This window comes from Peromyscus leucopus, chromosome 12, assembly GCF_004664715.2.
Source record: "Peromyscus leucopus breed LL Stock chromosome 12, UCI_PerLeu_2.1, whole genome shotgun sequence".
Taxonomy (NCBI): domain Eukaryota; kingdom Metazoa; phylum Chordata; class Mammalia; order Rodentia; family Cricetidae; genus Peromyscus; species Peromyscus leucopus.
This window is the reverse complement of record NC_051073.1, coordinates 347,741-364,629: the sequence shown is the minus strand read 5'-3', so window position 1 is coordinate 364,629 and position 16,889 is coordinate 347,741. Positions and strand designations below refer to the sequence as shown.

Sequence of the window (16,889 nt, the reverse complement as noted above, 5' to 3'; positions counted from 1 at the left end):
CTGCTGGGAACTCCTATGTCTCCAGGGTTTTGGGAATGCTAGCAGCTTTCCCGGATACCTTAAGTCTCAGGAGAGTCAGTCCCTGAAAGATGAATGGGATGCAAGGCTTGTTCCAGCCAGATCAGTGCGTTCATTTTAACCTGTCACTCTAGATCTTGGGTGCCTTTGATATTGATGCACTCACATCACACAGAAACAGGTGAGAGAAGCCAATGGCCCAGTTGGTTCTTTCTTTGGGATCTTATTTTTACTGTATATGGAGAATTAATAGATAATAACTTGGCTTATGCATGTAAAGATTGGTATATTAAGTGTCCCCCCAACAGCTAAAGTCTGGCCACATAGCACTTGGAGGCTTCTGCAGCCACAGTCCAAGGGGACACACCTTGAACTGAGAGCATAACTTAGCATCATTCATGTGCTGCTGGTTTTAAACTGGTGCAAAACTCCAGTTTACACCAAAGTTCTAGAGGACAGCCTGCGAGCCAGGCAATATATAGCAGGACTGTGTTTCCTTCATGGAGTTCCCAAGCTAGAAATCTGTGAAGGTGAAGCCTCAGTTCCAATGGAGAGCCCTGGATGTTGGAGATTCCAAGAAAACAAGACATCTTCCCAGAAGACCCACAGGTACTGACTGGGCGAAGCTGGTGCTGCAGAGTGGAAGTGGGAGCTGCTTTAGCCACTGGCAGATATGATGTCCACTTAAGCCCCAGATGCTAGATGTGGGGGTACAGAGTCTAATGTTTACCCTGCTGGGTTTGGTATGTCCCTGCTATCCTCCCAGGTTACTCTGTGCTATTGCGGGATATCTGTACACTGTGTGAAGGTGTATTGCTGAGATTGGTGTAATAAAAAGTTCAAAGGACAATAACTAGGCAGCAGGTATAGGGGAGACCTCCAGGTAGAGAAAGGAGGAGGAGGAATCTAGGCATGTGAGAGAGATGCCAGGAGACATGGAAGAAGCAGGATGGGCTGTACATGACAAAATGTAGATTAATTTAAGTTATAAGAGCTAGTCAAAAACAAGCCTAAGCTAAGGCCAAGCTTTCAGAATTAATAATGGATCTCTGTGTCATTATTTTGGGGCTGGCTGGTGGGACAGAGAAAGACTTGTTACACTGTACCTTTATTCTCTCATATCTAAGAGGTTGCCCTGAACCTCAGTAGCCACTTTCCAACAGTGAAGTTGTGAAGATCTGAGACTCTTATAGTTGAATGTAGCTGCATTTATGAGGTAGCCGAGAGTTTATGGGGACCAGGGACACAAATGTTATGGTTCAAATCTGTAGTCTTCCACACACTCATGGGAAATACTGTCATAAGTTCTTGACACTACAGATGGAGCTGCTCCAACCACCCAACCTTCTCTGCCAGAGGGACCGTGTCATCTGAAACTGGGAGCCCAGGTAAGCCCTCCTTTAAGTTCTGTCAGGTGTCTTCTGATCATGTGTCTGACAGCAGACTATGTGGTACCTTATGGTGCCAGTGGGAGTAAGGGCTGCCCCATCTCTCCCACTGGTACATCCAAAGTTTGCAGGACCCAGAGGTAAGTGCTCCTATTAAGGTTAAATACGTCTTACCAGCAGGAGAGCTAGCTGCTATCAGATATTAAGATATGTGAAATGTAGTCCTGGTGGTTCAGTTCCTTAGAGGACTGATAACAAAGGTGTTTCATCACTTTAAAAGAACTCCTAGGTGGACATGGTGAATGCTTGTAATTATAGTACTTGGGAGGCACTAACAGGAAGAGTGGAGGTTCAGAGTTTAAAGCCAGTCTGGGCTACATGAGACCTTGTCTCAAAACAAACATAAAACCTACAGGGACAAATTAGAACACACCATCTAATACTTGATCAGTATCAGTAAGGGACCATCTGAGACCATAAGCCCACAGAAAAGCTTTGCCAAGTACTACCTGCTGCCCATTCTCTGACCTCAGCTTTACAAAGAAGCCCATATGAACTTTCTCTGTTGCCCTCTGTAGCTCTTGGGGAAGTTTCTGACACTCACTATCTCAGGGTGTTTCAAATGGTCCAAACATACACACCAGGCCTGCAGGGAAATGAGAACATTGCCTACAATAGGAGTTAGAGCCATTCTCAAAGGTTGCCAGGCACAGCTTCATCATGGGCAGGAGAGCAGAGGGCCAGCAATTAAAAAACACAGGTCACAGCACCTTTATTCACTGTCATACAAACAGAGGTGACATGAAACACCCTCAGAGTTGCAGAATGTTCTTCACAACCCTCAAAACCTTTGGAGGTCACAGGTACTGCCTCTGCCTTTGTATACCAAACGAGACCAGTGTGAAGGAGGAAATCTGCCTTCCGTGATGGGGCATTCTCCAGAGGGCTTCCGGGCCAGACACAGAGTTTTCATGGCACAGACCCTTTTCCTGAGAACATCTCACTTACTAACGTCATCCTAGAGGGTGAAGCCCTGTGCTCCAACTGTGAGATTCATCCTGTCATGACATGTGACCCTATAGCATTACCATTCACAAGATGTAAACAAATTCCCATTATACATTTATTTATGTGAACCAAGACAGTCACAGGGCATGTTGGACACGCAGCTGTGCATCTGCTCACCTTAGACTGTTAAAAAAAAAAAAAAAAAGAACACTTCCCACCAATGAACAATGTTTTATGTACGCAGGGCGGCTGGAGTGTGGAGATGTCTTTGATTTACGATCCAGTTTCTATATGTAGAGTAGCTGCAACCATGCTAGGACGACCTGCTTGCCTCCATCAATGACTCTGGTAAGACCATGTGTCACAGACACTTGGGAAGAAAGGCTGGTTTTATCTGAGTTCCTGTTTATAACAGCAGGAAGTAGATGCCTCTGTGTATTTAAGCAAACAGTGGCAGCAGGAGAGACTACACAGCCTAAGCTCTGTCTTTCAACAGGATTTGACAGCCTGGCTGGAGGCACCAAAATACATCTTTAAAAAATAAAAATGTGATTTCAAAAGCTTTTATTTCATAGGGAAGAGAATAAAAGTCAAATGCTAGTAAATGTCTGACTGAGCTCAATGGTTGTTTGGGCTCAGCTCGTTCATCTTTGAGAGGCTGTAAAGGCAAAACGGAATTGTGACTGAATTTTTAAAAAAAATAGTATAGGAACTACGGATTGCCCACTGCTTCCATGGTTTCCTGGACTAGTTAATTTATTTGGAGAATGAAGGCAATATTTTAGAAAACAGTTCACCTTTAGCCCAAGTTCATCTGATAAGGGTACTGTGTACAAAGCAGTTAATTATACACATAAATAACATAAAATAACTGTCATAAATTAAGAAGTCCAAGGCTCTCCCACCACACCAACAACTGAGAGGTGAGACTGGCCTGTGTGGATGTAGAGGGTGTGGGCCAGGTAACCCACAGACCAGCAGGACCCATCTGAGTGCATCTTCCTTAGACTCCAGCTGTGTAGCACAAGCTCCAGGCCCTTCTCAAAGCTTTTCTCTGGAATGAGGTGCTGAGAAAGTGCCACCTTGTCTGACACCAGGCTGACTGCAGCTTTCTTTGTCCACTGCTGGTCAGCTGCCAGGGTCTCTGCAGGGTGGCTGCCCACATCTGGCTACATCCAGGAAACACGGGACCAAGGACAAAGTAAGGCAAGTTCATCTTCAAGTTCTTCTTCTTTTGTATGACATTAAAAACTGATGAGAAGAGCAAGACCACACAGCAAGACTCTCCTGTCACCTTGCCTCTTTGTGTCCCTGTGCTGGGACTGTAGACACCATGATGGCAGTCCGGCCTGTTGCCACTGGGATGGCACAAGTATGTGCTGCCATGTCCCCCCAGCTGGGTGTGGCCAGCTTGCCTGCACTGTCATGGTGACCACTTCTGCTCTCACCCCACCCACACCTCTCTGGGTTTCCTTAAATCACTAGCTACACTTCTCTCCTGTAGAGCTGAACTCCTCCACTTCGTAGGAAATTGGTCTTCAGACACAACCACCTTTGGAATTAAGGCTTACACAGAAAGAAAACATGGGTTCACTCCCCATTCTCCACTCAGGGGTGTGGCTAAGCTGCACCGTAATACATGTGTTTGGATGGCAGAGTCCTGAGACGGCTCTGGAGGAGCATTGGGATTCGAGCATGAGGGCTTACTTTGCACACAACTGTGTGTGCCCTCACGCAAGGCACCTGTGCACAAGACAGGGACCAACACCCTACAGTGCAAACGACTTTATCATATTAAAATAAATCAATATTGGCCACAAGAGGGCCATAATACATAACGTGGTTATGAAATAAAATGAACAAACTGTTCATAAAATCAATCTATGGATGTTCCCAAGATGCCTTTTGCGCCTGATCTAGGGGCCTCCCATGAGGTTCATGATACTTCTCATACGAGGCCTCAGGCCACAGCCCTGTGACAAACAAACTGTGACTTCAGAGGAAGAGTTACTTGACTTCTGTCTCCCTGCTTGTGAATCCAGGAGCAAGGAGAAACCTGGGTTTGCTTCTGTGTGCTGCCTGAGAAGGCTAGCCATGTTTCAGTGTCATTACTGGAGTGCTAAAGAAAACAGATCAAATCTCCCTGGTTCTTGGGATATCACACCTGCTTCTAGGAACCTGCTATCTGTGTCCCTGAGCCCCATGACAATTACAGACCTCTGAGGGTGACACTGTGGTCTGGCCAGACTGCACCACCTTGGGGAAGCACATGGTGGCACTCCACGGAGTGCCTTAAGCTCCTGCCTGTCAAAGGCCATGGCACCAGCTAAGTTGGTAACTTTGCAATGCTAACCCAACCTCAGTGATCCTGCCATGTGTATACTCTTCCTGTTTGGTACCCAGCAAATAAACCTCAAGGCCTCAGAGCCCTCCCTGCAGCTCAGCCAGCTCTGCAGCCGCATTATCAGTAGCTGTACATCTGCTGCTGTTCGTTCTGTACCTGGGGTTGCACTGCCTGCTGTGGGGCTGCAGGAGCTTGTGGTGGCGGCTGCAGCACGTCCGTCTGGGGCACAGCCCGCCATGTGAGCGGGTGCTGCTCGCTGAGCTGGCTCCCCAGGGGTGTGATGGAGTTCACCAGTGTAGTGAGGTTGATGAAGTGGGCCACGGACTGCGGGTTTGAGGCTTCTGGCTGTGGGTGGATCTGGACATCATTCTGGCGGTTATGCAACATGGCGGAGCCACTGACAGTGTCAAAGGTCACAGTCAGGATGGAGTTATCCAGCTGTAGCTGGCGTTCAGGGTTGGTAAGGTGTCCAACAGCCACTGGCTGTAGATTGGTAAACTGAGTCCCAGCTGCAGTGGTGATGGGGGTCACGGTGATGTTGGTCAGGCCGACAGAGCTTGATGGAGTAGTCACACTGGGGTCCCCTAGAGTCACCACCACCTGCAAGAGTCACATGGAGAAAAGAGACAATGAATTATTTCTGCAAAAAGGAGAAAGGCAGAACCTCCCAAAGCACCCTCCTACTGGAGGCCACAGTCTGTGCTGGAACTGCATGCTCAGGCAGAGGAGTGACAGCCAAGCATCCACTGGGGAAAGCAGAACACAGTGTCCTTGGAGAATTATACCAGCGGAAAAGAGAAGGGAAATACGGACATTCTCAGAGGCAATGCTGAGACGGAAAATCAAATGAATGTCACTGGCCAGAAAAAGAGTGAAGTATGCCCAGAGATGGGGAAGTGCTCGCCACTGATTCATGAGAACCTGAATGCTATTCCCAGTATCAATGTAAAGCCAATGTAAAGTCAGGTGCAGCAGGAGAGACAGACAGATCACAACACACACATGAGTAAAGCAAGCCTGAAAAGCAGGAAGCCAACCCTCTATCTTCATCCACCCTCTGACCTGCCTGTCTTGTGGCCTGTGAAAACCCTGTAGCTATGGAGGCAGCCACGGCTGCAGCTTCCTCAAACCTAGTGCTGAAAGGCAAGACAGATGCAAGCAGGTTTACTGCAGAATCATCATCTCCAAAAACGAAACACACACGGAAGAAGTGAGGTCTCAAATGGCAAAGTGATATAAGATAAGCAAAGCAGAGACCACACAGAGAAGCCAGCTCAGTGGCTGATGCTTGTCCAGGTCCTGTTCCTTAGCAGGCCCCTTGGGGCACCCAATTGGGAACCATGTCTCAGTCTCTCACTGCTAAAGTGTCACACTGTTATTAACAATGGCATGCGTAATCTGGAGGTCACAGTTGGCACAGCTTGCGTGAGACAATGCCTACATGGAAAGCGAGGGTGAATGACAGGACTCAAGTCCAGAGGAGCTGCCCCTGCAGAGGTGGCTGTCCTCTGATATACACAAAGGCACCAACCAACCTGTTGGATACTCTGCACAGCAGAATTTGTCTCATCACCCACACTGCCTGTGAACTCTGGCTCCTTTTCAGGGTACTCGCTGAAGGTGGTGTCCTCGGGCACTGGAGCCCCTGCCTCCTCCTCCGGCTTCTGCTTTCTCTTGTGGCTGCGCTTGGCAGCCTTCCCATGCTTGCCTTCTGCCAGCCCCTCCTGCTCCAGGCCCAGTGCAGGCTGTGAGGAGATGGGTGTCAGTAACCACAGGGCAGCGGGTCACATCTGGATGGGGGCCAGGGCATCATTCACTGTCTAGACACACCCACAGGGCGTCAAGCTGCCACAGGAAATAGCTACTTTGTGTTCAAATAGAAACATTGTTAAATGAGAAATATTTCCCTCAAGGAAAGCGCTTTTAGCCACTATCCACAGCAGGAACAACACTGGATGCGAACGCTTGATTAAAACTATGCAGGCATTTTCTGCCCCTCTCTGTTCAGGCTTATCCTTTCCCTCACACAGCTCTGAGAGTGTCAGCAAGATGGGCTGCGGCCCACACAGCTGGAGGTCAGGGCATGGTGGCTGTAAGGCTCTCTGTCCTGTCAGTGGTACTCTTGGTTCCCCTGTGAGGTTCTGGGGGCACACAAATCTACCAGGAGCTGGTCAGAGTAGGGAGATGGAGAGACTTCCTTTCCTGTCCTCACCTATGAATTGTCAGGCACATAAACGGCTCACAGAAGGGCTAGATGTGGATTCTATCCTTTCATTCCATAAGCCACCTGTTCTCATGGGACACTCATCAGCACAAGCCAAAGCACTCAGGTACAGATGTTCTCTTTGTGATTAAAAATAAAAGTGTCATAAAAATATTGAGTACATCCAGGTATGATGATGCACACCTGGGATTTTAGCATTTGAGAGGTAGAGGCAGGAGGATCAGAAGTTCAAGGCTAGCCTTGGCAACATGGCAGGCTCAAGATCAACCTGGACTACATGAGACCATGTCTCAAAAAAAAAAAATATTGGTAAAAGTTCCTTTAAGAGCTAGGTTTAGCCTGGTGTGGTGGTGCACACTTATAATCCCAGTACTGGGGAGGCAGAGGCAGGTGGAGCTCTGTGAGTTCAAGGCCAGTGTGGACTATGTAGAGTTCCAGGCTAGCCAAGTATGCATAGTGAGGCCCTGTCTAAAAAGAAAAAAAAAATTCTAGGTTTGCCTAATATAGTAAAGTTTAATTTTGCTTAAGATAATTTAATCATAATAAAATTTTCTAGGAATGATCAGTTAAGAATCTTTTTTACATCTGTTTTATGTGTATGAATGTCACTTGCATCTATGTATGTGCAATGCATACGTGCATTGTGTATGTGCCTGGTGCCCACAGATGTCAGAAGAGGGTATTGGATTCCCTAGAACTAGGGTTTCAGATAGCTGTGAGCCACCATATGGTTGCTGAGAACTGAACCCAGTCCTTTGAAAGAGCAACTAATGTTCCTAACCATTGAGCCACCTCTCCAGCCCCCCAAACTACCTATTTTCTTAAGACATATACACCAGCATCTGAATACTGAATTCATAGATTCTACAACAAAACTAAGACATAGTCTAGAAAGCTCCAGGAGGAAGGCCTAACAAATCTCAGTGAGACTATGCTGATGTGTACAGCACAGTCAATGGTATGTCTGGAGCCTGCTCCTATATATGGTCTGTTCCCTTAGGGTTCACTTGGTATGTGAGATCTGCTCCCCTCACACTCTAGCCCTGCAGGTACGCTCTGTGCTGCTTACCTGGACAATGCCAATGGAGGAGGCATCAATGGTGGTGGTCTCAGGGATGTGGTCCAGATCATCAATCCGCACAGCAAGGACCTGAAAGGGGCAGAGGGCAGTGAGTAGGATCGCTGTGCCCACCCAATGGCTGCCCTGATTATGCCCTAGGAATCTAAACTCACTGTGCAAGGGCCACTGCTGCAGGGGACTAGCAGCTAACTGACAAACTCACCTCTGCTCTGACTCCTAGCCTCCGTTCTGACTTTGAAACTACTTCTAGAATGTTCTCTAGGGTTCCCCCAACCCTGGTCTCTGACCCCCATCTCAAACCTCTACAGTGTTTTCTGGCCTGGGGGGACCCCTGGTACCTGTCTGCTAACTTGTGGCTCCTGTCCTGAGATGGAGGCTACTTCCTGCTTCTGTGGCCTCCATGACATGTGCTCTAGTGAGGTATCAGTGCACCCTCTGTCATGACAGGGAGTTGAGGAAGCTAAGACACAGAGCAGTAACTGTTTGATAAGAAACCACCAATGGAGGTTTTTGTGGGCCAAACACTGTGCCCGTTAGCCTAATGCATACAGCTATGTGCATGTCAGCTTTGTGACAAAGCAAGAGCCTAGTCATGCCTTTCCTTTATCTGCCCCACTCACAAGGGTCCTTAGCATGCAACACTCACTCCATGACCTGCCCTATGAGCCCATATGGCCTCCCACCAGCCCCAGTGTCCTATCCATGGCAAGCAACACTTGTCAGCTGCTTACACTCATTGCATATCTCATAACTGGTGACTAAGTCCTACAGAAGGCAGCAGACACAGACAGGGAGGAATATGGACGCACTGGAAAGGTGTAAGAAAGGTGATCCGCCAAAGACACCTGGTGTAGAGAAGCTGCAAGCCTGGGGAAGGCTCTACATCTGAACTTACCCCAACATTCCTTACATTTGTTGCTCAGCGGAAGAAAGCAAAGTGGAAAAACGTACACTATTCATGAGGGTGGCAGGGAGCTCCATCTTTGAACCTCTAGACAAAAGCCCATTCTGGGCCCTTTTCTGAACCATGCTTGAGCCAAGAGAACACTAATGGGCCTCTGAGAACTTTGTCTCCTGATCGAATCAGCACTTCAGGGACCCACAGGAAAGCAGAAGTCTTCCTGGTGTTTCTTAAACCTATATGTATTTCTTCCATCATGAATTCTCTTTCCCTAGACACTGGGCTTTCTCACTGAATGGTTGTCACAGCTGATGCTAAGTCTGTATCTGTTAAAGGGGATAAAGCTCACAAACATGTTCGTTTACAGTTGCCTTTTTTTTTTTTTTTTTTTTTTTTTTTTAAACCAACAGAAATCCCAAGAGCTTCCCTGCTCAGATCTAGAAATACTTTGGGTACAACTTCTTTTGTGACCTTCATGCTCAGAAAGTATCTCTTCTTCTTAGGGGTCTAGTAACTTTATTAATCTAGTTTTGTTGTGAGAAGAAGGTGGTTGGGCTGGGGCTCAGTTGACTGAGTGCTTGCCTAGCATGCATGAGGGCTTCAAGAATCAGCACCACATAAAACAGGGTGTGGTAGTACATGCCTGCAATCCCAGCACTCAGAGAAGTTCAAAGTCATCCTCAGATACATAGTGAGTTCTAGGCCAGTCTGGGCTACACATGATCTTGTCTCAGAAAGAAAAAAAAAAGATGATACAATTCAGACATAAGACCAGGGCTCAATCTTAAACTCACATTGCATGAGGACAAAGGGGTCTCAGAGCAGAGTAGGCACCCCAAGCCCACAATGGGGCCAGGCCATGCATGCTATGAGGAGATGTGAATGAGCCCCCACCAGGCTAACCTCAGGGTGCTTGCGCCGCATGTGTCTGCTCATGGAGGCCCGGGTGGACACCTTGGTGCCACATAGCTGGCAGCTCTGTGCTTCCACCTTGTCATGGGTGAGCTGGACATGTTTCTGCAGCATGTACTCCGTGACGTACTTCTTGTCACACACGGAACAAGTCCACTGCTTGCCCACTTCTCACACACAAGTGGGGTAGAAAAGAGAAATGCAAGTCAACAGAGAGACGTCAACGCTTCAGTCACCTCTCAAGCCAAGCACCTGCCATACTCTCTGCTCCTCTAGACAGCCATCATCTGGTCAGACCAGTCGGACACCAGTGCTCAAGACTAGCAGGAACAACTGACCTTTGTCCTTGAAGAACGGACGCTGGAAAGGCACAGTGGGGTTTAGAGGCCAAGGGGCTGCCTCAAACCAAGAGAGTCCTATTCTGCAAGTGTTTGTGAAACAGAGCAGGTGCTCCCATTCCTGCATATCCGGACAGCTGAACCATCCTTGGGACTCAGTACCTGTGTGGATGAGCTTGTGGGTCTCCATTGTGTTCCTCTCGCTGAATGTCTTCCCACACAATTCGCACATGAAGTCTTTTATTCCTGCAGGAAAAGTCATGTTGGATATCACATACTTGGTGAGTTTTCAGTTTACGTATACAGAGGATGTCTCATGCTCCAGGATTTGTAGCACCTCAGAGGAATGGTAAATTGTCAGAAAACAACAACAACAACCAAAAAACAAAAACAGCATTTATTCCCAAATTTACCCAGAAAACTGTGGCCTCAAAAATTTAATCCTTTATATGACACTTCATATTTTTAAAAGTGAAGAGATTTGGGAAGGTCCAAGAACACAGATGTAGAGAAGAGAGCCCAGGGGTGGAGACAGCAACAGTTTCTCTTAGCAGGATAACTCACCTATACCCCTACTTAGCTTCAAAAGGCCTTGGGTAGCTTCTGAGACATGCATTAAGAGATTAAACAGCAAGAGGAAGTCAGGACCCAAGACAAGAACGTGAATGTCTCCATGAGAGACAGCAGAGCTGCTGTGGTCACACAGAGCACCAGGGATTGTTTTCACTATCTACCAGCACATCCACAGGATGAGCAAGATCAAGCAGAATCCATCCCAGGATGCAAGGATGATTCAATCTAAGCAAATTGGCAAATGTGATATGACATATCAACAGAATGAAGGGCCAAAATATCAGCACAGAATCTCATGATCATCTCAAACAGATGGAGAAAAAGCATCTGATAAAATAAAATGTTAACAAACCAGGTGCAGAAGAATCATACCTCAGCATGAGGTTATGCATGGCAAACGCAGAGCCAGCACTGTACCAAAAGGGAGACACTGAAGCAGGCTCCACTATAATCTGAAAGGAGACAAGGTGTTGATTCCCACACTTGTAGTCAAGATAGCACCTTAAGTTTTAGCATGGCCGTTAGGCAAGAGAGGAACAAAAAACATGCAGGAAGAGTGGAAGTCAAATCATCCCTATTTGTACACAGCATGTCTCCATGTGGGAAAGCCTGAAGACTCCACTAAGATCTTCTGAACTGGTAAAGAATTAGACTTACATAACACACACACACACACACACACACACACACACACACACACACATGACCACACAAAACTGCACATACAAAGACCTGAAGGCTGAGGATATGGCTCAGTGAGCAGAGTGCTCACCTGGCATGCATAAAGCCCTGGGTCTGACCCTGTGTACTACATAAACCAGGTGTGGTAGTGCACACCTGTAATCCAGCACTCAGATCACAGAGACAGGAGGATTCAGAAGTTCCAGGTCATCCTTAGTTACACAATGAGTTCAAGGCCAGCCTCTGAGGTGTGTGTGGGGGAACAAAGATATGTATATTTACACATAAACACACATACACACACACGCACATCAACAATATTTATCTGCTGGGCAAGAAATCATGAAAACATATATTATCTACATGTAGGAAAATGTTATGCAGCCTGTCATTTTATACAGTTAAAAAAAAAAAATCCTGAGAGTCAGTAGGGAAGTTCAGGTTGGACTTTTAGCAGATGCTTCTGAAGAGAAGAATTTCCATATTCAGGACAAGGATTCTGTGCTCAGTAGTTCAGAGTCTTCAGATACACAACAGATCATGACAAAAGATGTGCAATCTCTCATTGGCACACACTGGATTCATCATAAATTTACCAAATTAAGACTTTTAAATCAAGTCTTTCAAGCCGAAGATGCAAAAAAATATGGTGGGGACCCCTGGCACCCACATAAACTATACACGGTTACCAGAATAATTAGTATAAAAAAAGGTGTCCATATTGGGGAAAAGATACAATCAAGATGCTGGGACTAGTGAAAGAGCACATCCCTCAAGTTCACAAGAACATCCCTTTAGGTAATACTAAATTTAAAGTGGTCAAACACCTGAGAAAGAGTCTAGTCCCTACAGCTGCCACAGCGATTTCCAACAGACAGAAGATGTCCATCCCGTGCCTCAGGAGCCCTGGAGTGTTAGAGTACTGGCTGCTGAAGCCTGTGGATCATGTTGCAAAGCCTGATGCCACCACAGCTTCGATTACAAAATACAAGTCATTTTTATTTAAAAGGAAGTCTTTTCATTAAAGTATAGTTTGTTTTTTGGTTTTTCAAGACAGAGTTTCTCTGTGTAGCCCTGGTTGTCCTGGAACTCACTCTATAGACCAGGCTGTCCTCAAACTCACAGAGATCCACCTGCCTTTACTCCCAAGTGCTGGGAATAAAGGTGTGTGCCACCACTGACTAGCTTAAAGTATATTTTAAAACCACTGATGACACCAAATACTGGAGAGATGTTCCTTATTCATGGACTGTAAGAATCAATGCTGTTAAAATGTTGACACAAAGTGATTTACAGATTCAGTACAATACACCAATTACTTCTTCACAAAACCAGAAAAGCAATCCTGAAGTTTGTGGGGAAGCCTGGCAGACATAGCAGAAGTGACCTGGAACAAAATGCACAGAGCTGCAGATACTCATGCCTGGTTTCAAGACACTACCAGAATCACAGGTACAAAACCACAATGGTGCTAGCATTAGAAACAAACACATATATCCACGGAACAGATCCTAAAATAAAGTCATGCATGTACAGTCAACTGAATCTCAACAAAGGTGTAAGGAAAACTAGATGTCTACATTCAGAAGCTTCAAACTTGACCCTTATCTCTACAAAAACCAACTTAGAATGGGTCAAAGATTAAATATCTTTGGAACTAAAAGAAAACTTAGGAGAAACACTTCAAGACATTGGTAGAGCAATGACTATGTGAGATGAGCCTTGAAGCCCAGGAAACAAAAACAAAACTACACATCAAACCATGAGACTTCTCCAGAGCAAAGGAAACAGCTCGCAGAGCAAAGAGACAACAGACAGAATGGGAGAAGACACTCATCAGCCAGTCATCTGACAGAAGGTTAATACGAACAATGTATAATGAGCCAAAACTTTAGAAACAAGCAATGCAAGCTAAAAACCAGAAATGATCAGAATAGACACATATATGTGAAAAATGCTCACTACCATCAGCCAGCAATGAACTGAAAACCAACACTCTAATGAGGAGCCATCTCACCCTAGTTATAATAGCTATTATTAAAAGTGAAAAAAAAAAAGAAAGAAAGAAAGAAAGAGAGAAAGAAAAAAAAAAAAAAGAAAGAAAGAAAGAAAGAAAGAAAGAAAGAAAGAAAGAAAGAAAGAAAGAAAGAAAGAAAGAAAGAAAGAAAATGCTGAGCAGTGGTGGCTCATGCCTTTAATCCTAGCACTCAGGAGGGAGGTGGGTCTCTGTGAGTTCAAGGCCAGCCTGGTCTATAGAGTTCTAGGACAGCCAGGGCTATAGAGTGAAACCCTGTCTTGAAAACTAAAACCAAACCAAACCAAAACAACAACAACAAACCACTCAAGAGATGTGAAAAAAAAAGATCTCACACTGGTGGTGGGATGGGTTTGTGATCCTTTGCAGACATGGGGTGCCCCAGTAAGTGGCTATGATTTCCAGGCATCCAGCCAAAGACATTGGCAAATGCATGAAAAGGTGCCCGTACAGACCTTCAGCACTCACTCTAGGGCCATTGGTTTGCAGACCAGGCAGAACTGAGACAGGACACACCTGTGTGCCGCTTGTAGTGCTTGAGCATGTTGACCTTCTGGGCAAACTTGCGGTGGCATTCTTTGCACTCATACTCCTTGATGCCCTTGTGCAGCTTCATGTGGTGGCGCAGTGCATGCTTGGTCTTCATGCCTACAGGAAGCAGATCAGCATGAGTGCCAGACTGCCCAAAACCTGCCCCAGGGCATCTGTGTCCCAATCCACTCCCCTGAAGCTCCCATCTGAACCCAGTGGGCACAATTTCCATAGACACAGAATGGGCTTGGGAGAAATAGACTGTGACCTCACCTCAGAGGGTCCCACTCCACCAGATGAAGTACCCACAAAGTTAACACCTCAGGAGGCCACTAGAGATTCACTGTGACATTAAGATGCAGTGTGTCAACAACAGCACCCAAGATGATGCAGTGAGATGTACAGGAGGACTAGGGCTTCTTGTCTCTCTTTGATGACATAAATGTTAACTAAAATGAGGATACCAGATCTACATTCAATTAATTTTTTTAAAAAGTCATTCTTGCCAGGCGGTGGTGGCACACACTTTTAGTCCTAGCGTTCAGGAGGCAGAGACAGATGGATCTCTGTGAGTCTGAGGCCAGCCTGGTCTAAAAAGTTCCAGGACAGCCAGAATTACACAAAGAAACCCTGTTTCAAACAACAACAACAAAAACAAACAGAAAAAGCCATTCTTTAAAAAAAAATTCTTTTGTGTGTGTGTGTGTGTGTGTGTGTGTGTGTAACATGCAAAGTCAAAGGACAACTCTCCAGAGTCAGTCCTTGCCACCTTGCAGGATACAGGGATCAAACTAAGGTCATCACACCCATGTGCAAGCGCCTCGACTGTTCATGCCACCTTGTCAGACCACTGACGACTTTTAACTTGTTGCTGCCAATCTTAGGCATTGAAACAATCCAAAGCCATGACTTTACACTTAGGATGAGGAAAGGGGGGAAGCATCCTTAGGAGCCAAGGCCCAGCTGGGTGAGTGCAGGCAGGGTACAGTCCTTAGACCACCCCACCCCCAGCAGTGGACAAGACAGCGGTGCTGCCACACTGGGTGGGAGCAGTGGGCTCAGAGCCCACTCCTGGCTCCGGCCTCAGCTGGACAATAGCCCACCCAGTCCCATTTTGTCTCTACTCACCTTCACCTATCTCAGTGTGAAGAGCTGACTTCAGGCAACCCAGCTGTGCCACAGGGCTAGTCAAGTCAGAGATAGCAGAGGGCACACAAGTGTCACCCTGAGTCTCCTGTCTGTCAGTCCCTGGCTGGGTAAAGTGCCAGTCCTTTCTGACTATGGAGGAGCAATTTTACCTTAATTTCTCCCTCCTCCCAACCCTCCAATTAAAAATGTCATACAGCCCCCACCACCCAGGAACAAAAACCACAGGTGATGAGAGATCCAGCCAAAGCTTGACCCCCTAGCAGACTATTCTTTAGGTAACTGGCCTATTCTTGATCTGTCTTTCTTACAAAGGACTAAAGTTAGTTGGTACAAACCTCACCCTTGCAGTTCTAACACCTATTCATGGCCTCATTTATTCATTCCCATAACTGCTATGATCTCACTATTTATGTGCCAGGCATTAGACACCAGGTGGTATGCTAGACAGAGCCCTCTGGCTTCATGGGACTTCTGTTCTAAGTGAGACTAGGTAATGAGAGAACCCACATAGTATGTGGAAAGAGAAGGGAGAGACAGGCAGAACTAGGCAGGAAGGGGCTTGGTGAGAGAGGTTGTATGCAAGGCCATCCTTGGTTACACATCAAGCAGGAGGCCAGTCTGGGCTACACGGATGCTGTCTCAAACAACAGAACTTGAAACATCCAGCTTTTCCTGTAGGCTACAGAGGTGTCTTTATGGATAATTTTGTGATTCATGATGTGATTTTGAGAAAGACGGTTTCCTGTGCCTGGGACCCTGGCCCCCCTTTGCCAAGAAGAACCATGGTTTCTAGCAGCTACCCACTGTCATGGGCACAGACTATGTCTAGGTTCTTCAATTTTAGTGATCATAAGCAAGCTAGATGATGGCTGAACATGCTCTAGTGGCCTGGGATGTCCCATGACTCCAGAGATACCCTGTGTCTCTGAGACCTCCTGAGGCTCCAGGTACATACTCACCTTTCCCGCACTCGGCACACAGGTACTCTCGGATGTTGTCATGCACACGCATGTGCTCTTTCAGCATGTCTTTCCTGGCAAAGGACTTCCCACACTGCTCACAGGCATGGCTTTTCACACCTGTAAACAAACACAGCAGTGCCTTGTAGCTGGAGAGCTTCTCTCCAGCTCCCACCAAGCCCCAGCAGTCCCGTAGCCCACTTATAAAATAAACATACAGACTCTTATGTTATTTAAACTGTTTGGCCTAATGGCTCAGGCTTCTAGCTATTTAGTTCTTACATCTTAAATTAACCCATTTCTATAAATTTATACCTTGCCACATGGCTTGTGGCTTACCAGTATCTTACATGTTGGTACTCATGGCGGCAGCTGGCAGCGTCTCCTGACTCAGCCTGTTTCCAGAATTCTCTTCTCTGCTTGTCCCGCCTATACTTCCTGCCTGGCTACTGGCCAATCAGCATTTTATTTATACAGACCGATATACACAGCACTGGGGCTAGGCAGGACTGGAGAAAACTTCAGCTACAGTGCCTGAAAGCCTTAACCCACAAGACATCTCAGAAAACGGTCTCAGCTCAGTGACACTGTGAGCTGCCTTTTCAACATGCTCCACGGGAGTCTCTGGCATGAGAAGGCCCTGAGAACCTGGAGTGGACACAGGTGGATGGGAAGGGATGTGCTGCAAGTGTCAGGGGAGGCCAGGGTGAAAGCTGGAGAAACGGGGCTGCAGTGTGAGGAGCCAGG

The 16,889-nt window shown here is 46.6% G+C and overlaps 1 protein-coding gene across 3 annotated transcripts in view; it reads right to left on the bottom strand.

Moving 5' to 3' along the window:
* Positions 1-2,153: 2,153 nt before the first annotated feature.
* Prdm15 (PR/SET domain 15) overlaps positions 2,154-16,889 on the bottom strand; it is an 80,087-nt gene continuing 65,351 nt past the window's right edge. For 2 of the 3 annotated variants that reach the window (XM_037209595.1, XM_028860292.2), the window contains exons 18-24: positions 16,143-16,262; positions 14,020-14,151; positions 10,377-10,460; positions 9,868-10,043; positions 8,052-8,132; positions 6,294-6,503; positions 4,879-5,358 (exon numbers count right to left, since the gene is read on the bottom strand). In XM_037209595.1, coding sequence (XP_037065490.1) covers positions 4,879-5,358; positions 6,294-6,503; positions 8,052-8,132; positions 9,868-10,043; positions 10,377-10,460; positions 14,020-14,151; positions 16,143-16,262 — 1,283 coding nt within the window. Of the gene's footprint in view, positions 5,359-6,293; positions 6,504-8,051; positions 8,133-9,867; positions 10,044-10,376; positions 10,461-14,019; positions 14,152-16,142; positions 16,263-16,889 lie in introns of all 3 variants that reach the window. The other variant, XM_028860291.2, reaches the window with a different exon arrangement.